This window comes from Mirounga leonina, unplaced genomic scaffold, assembly GCF_011800145.1.
Source record: "Mirounga leonina isolate KUSES-001 unplaced genomic scaffold, KU_Mleo_1.0 Mir_93, whole genome shotgun sequence".
Lineage (NCBI taxonomy): Eukaryota > Metazoa > Chordata > Mammalia > Carnivora > Phocidae > Mirounga > Mirounga leonina.
In genome coordinates, this window is record NW_023270854.1 from 754,262 (window position 1) to 755,991 (window position 1,730).

The 1,730-nt window shown below is 55.4% G+C and overlaps 1 protein-coding gene across 11 annotated transcripts in view; it reads right to left on the minus strand.

Moving 5' to 3' along the window:
• Positions 1–74: 74 nt before the first annotated feature.
• Positions 75–1,730, minus strand: part of ATP9B (ATPase phospholipid transporting 9B (putative)) — a 229,832-nt gene continuing 228,176 nt past the window's right edge. For 10 of the 11 annotated variants that reach the window (XM_034996241.1, XM_034996244.1, XM_034996239.1 and 7 more), the window contains one exon: positions 75–583. In XM_034996241.1, coding sequence (XP_034852132.1) covers positions 447–583 — 137 coding nt within the window. In that variant the 3' untranslated portion in view covers positions 75–446. The remainder of the gene's footprint in view (positions 584–1,730) is intronic. The other variant, XR_004677674.1, reaches the window with a different exon arrangement.

A 1,730-nucleotide genomic window follows, 5' to 3' on the forward strand; every position in this document is an offset into this window, starting at 1 on the left:
CGGGGTCCCTGTGGGACGGCAGCGGGCGCGACTCGGGCTCCGGGCAGCAGCGACAGCAAACACAGACGCCCGCGTTCAGCATCTACATTTTATTGTAGTCACGTGGAAATGGCTTTCTACATCATGACGTCAAAGAAGAGTCTGAATGTCCGGAAACTGCAGAATATTAAACTCACTTTCGTGTTAATTCTCAGAACGCCAGAGTAAGAGGAATGCTTTACAGTAATAGTGAGATAATCAGGGCTCATTTCGATAGAAACTCAAGTGGTTTGATATGAAAATTAAACTTTGAAAAACAGAAAAAGAACAGAAAGGGGGTGTGTCCTCCTGCACGGATTGGGGGCGCCCGGTGCCATCCGGACTGCCTCCGCTCTCGGGCTCCGGTCCCTCGACCTCCCTGCACCCCTGCAGGGACCACAGGCTGCTGGAGCCGGTCCCGCGGTGCGCTAGGACGTGAGCTTGGAGTAGCTGGGAGGGGACAGCTTTCGCTTCAAGTACTTCAGGACGTAGAGCGGCAGACAGCTGACCACGGTGATGGCCGACACTTTCCACACGAAGGTCACGGTTGTGATAAAGGCAACGTCTGTAGGAGACACAGGAACAGGTGTGAGAGGCGGCCCAGGCGCCCACAGGCCCTCACAGCCGGAAGCCGCAGACCTGCCGCCTCCTCCCGTCACCGCCAGGCGCTACAGGGACCGTCAGGCGGTCCTTACTACACCTGTCTACCAGGTGTAACGAGTTCTTTGAACACAATAAACGAGACCAAAGTATTAGAGACCGTGTGTGACATCCCCAAATGCCCTTCAGCGGGTGGAGGCCCACGCACGCACAGACTGTGGTGCTTGGTCTGGGAGGCGACACCACACACTGATCATCTGTGTGATGCGTCTCGCCGGCTGTGTTGGTGGGTGGGGCCGTCACCCGAGGGGGCCCCGCGGGCTCGTCCTTACGCTCACGTAACAAAGCTGGGCTATTTGAACTTCACGGGAAGAGGTGAGTGAAGAGCGGACCCCCAGAGCTGGTCCTACCAATGGGAGAAGCCCACTGGAGTCACGGATTTTACACACATACACGGCCAATCTGAGTGTATCCCGGCCCACGGAGGGTTGGATATGGTCTGGACTTCACCATATTTGAAACACCCTGAAAATGTTTTCCAGGGCTCAACCACTAAAGATGAAAAGGCAAACGTGCTGCAGGGAGGGGTGGACGGTGCCCTTGGGGACACTCGGAGGTCGGGCGCCTGCTCTCAGCACCCGGCGGGGAAAAGCCCACAGCAAACGCTTGCTTGCGCCACGAAGAGAGTCACCAAGGAACAGAGGGGGCTTGCTCTCATTAGCCACATGTCTCCAGCACTGTTCTGCTGAATTTCTCTACTTGTGGAAGAAAGGAGGCTTCACGGACCTAAGAAAGCTCCCGAAGACACTCCGTCTACACCTGTTTGAACACAAAACCGGAATGAAGACAACGAAGGACAGACTGAGAGAGGTATCAGGACACTGAGTGGTTAGCAGTAGAAATGGCCGCGGGAAACACATTTGTCACTGTGGTTTTAACACCTCCTGTCACTGCTTGTCTGCACACGAGTTCTTTTTTAAAGATTTTATTTATTTATTTGAGACAGAATGAGAGGGAGGAGGGTCAGAGGGAGAAGCAGGCTCCCCGCCGAGCAGGGAGCCCGACGTGGGACTCGATCCCGGGACTCCAGGATCATGACCTGAGCCGAAGGC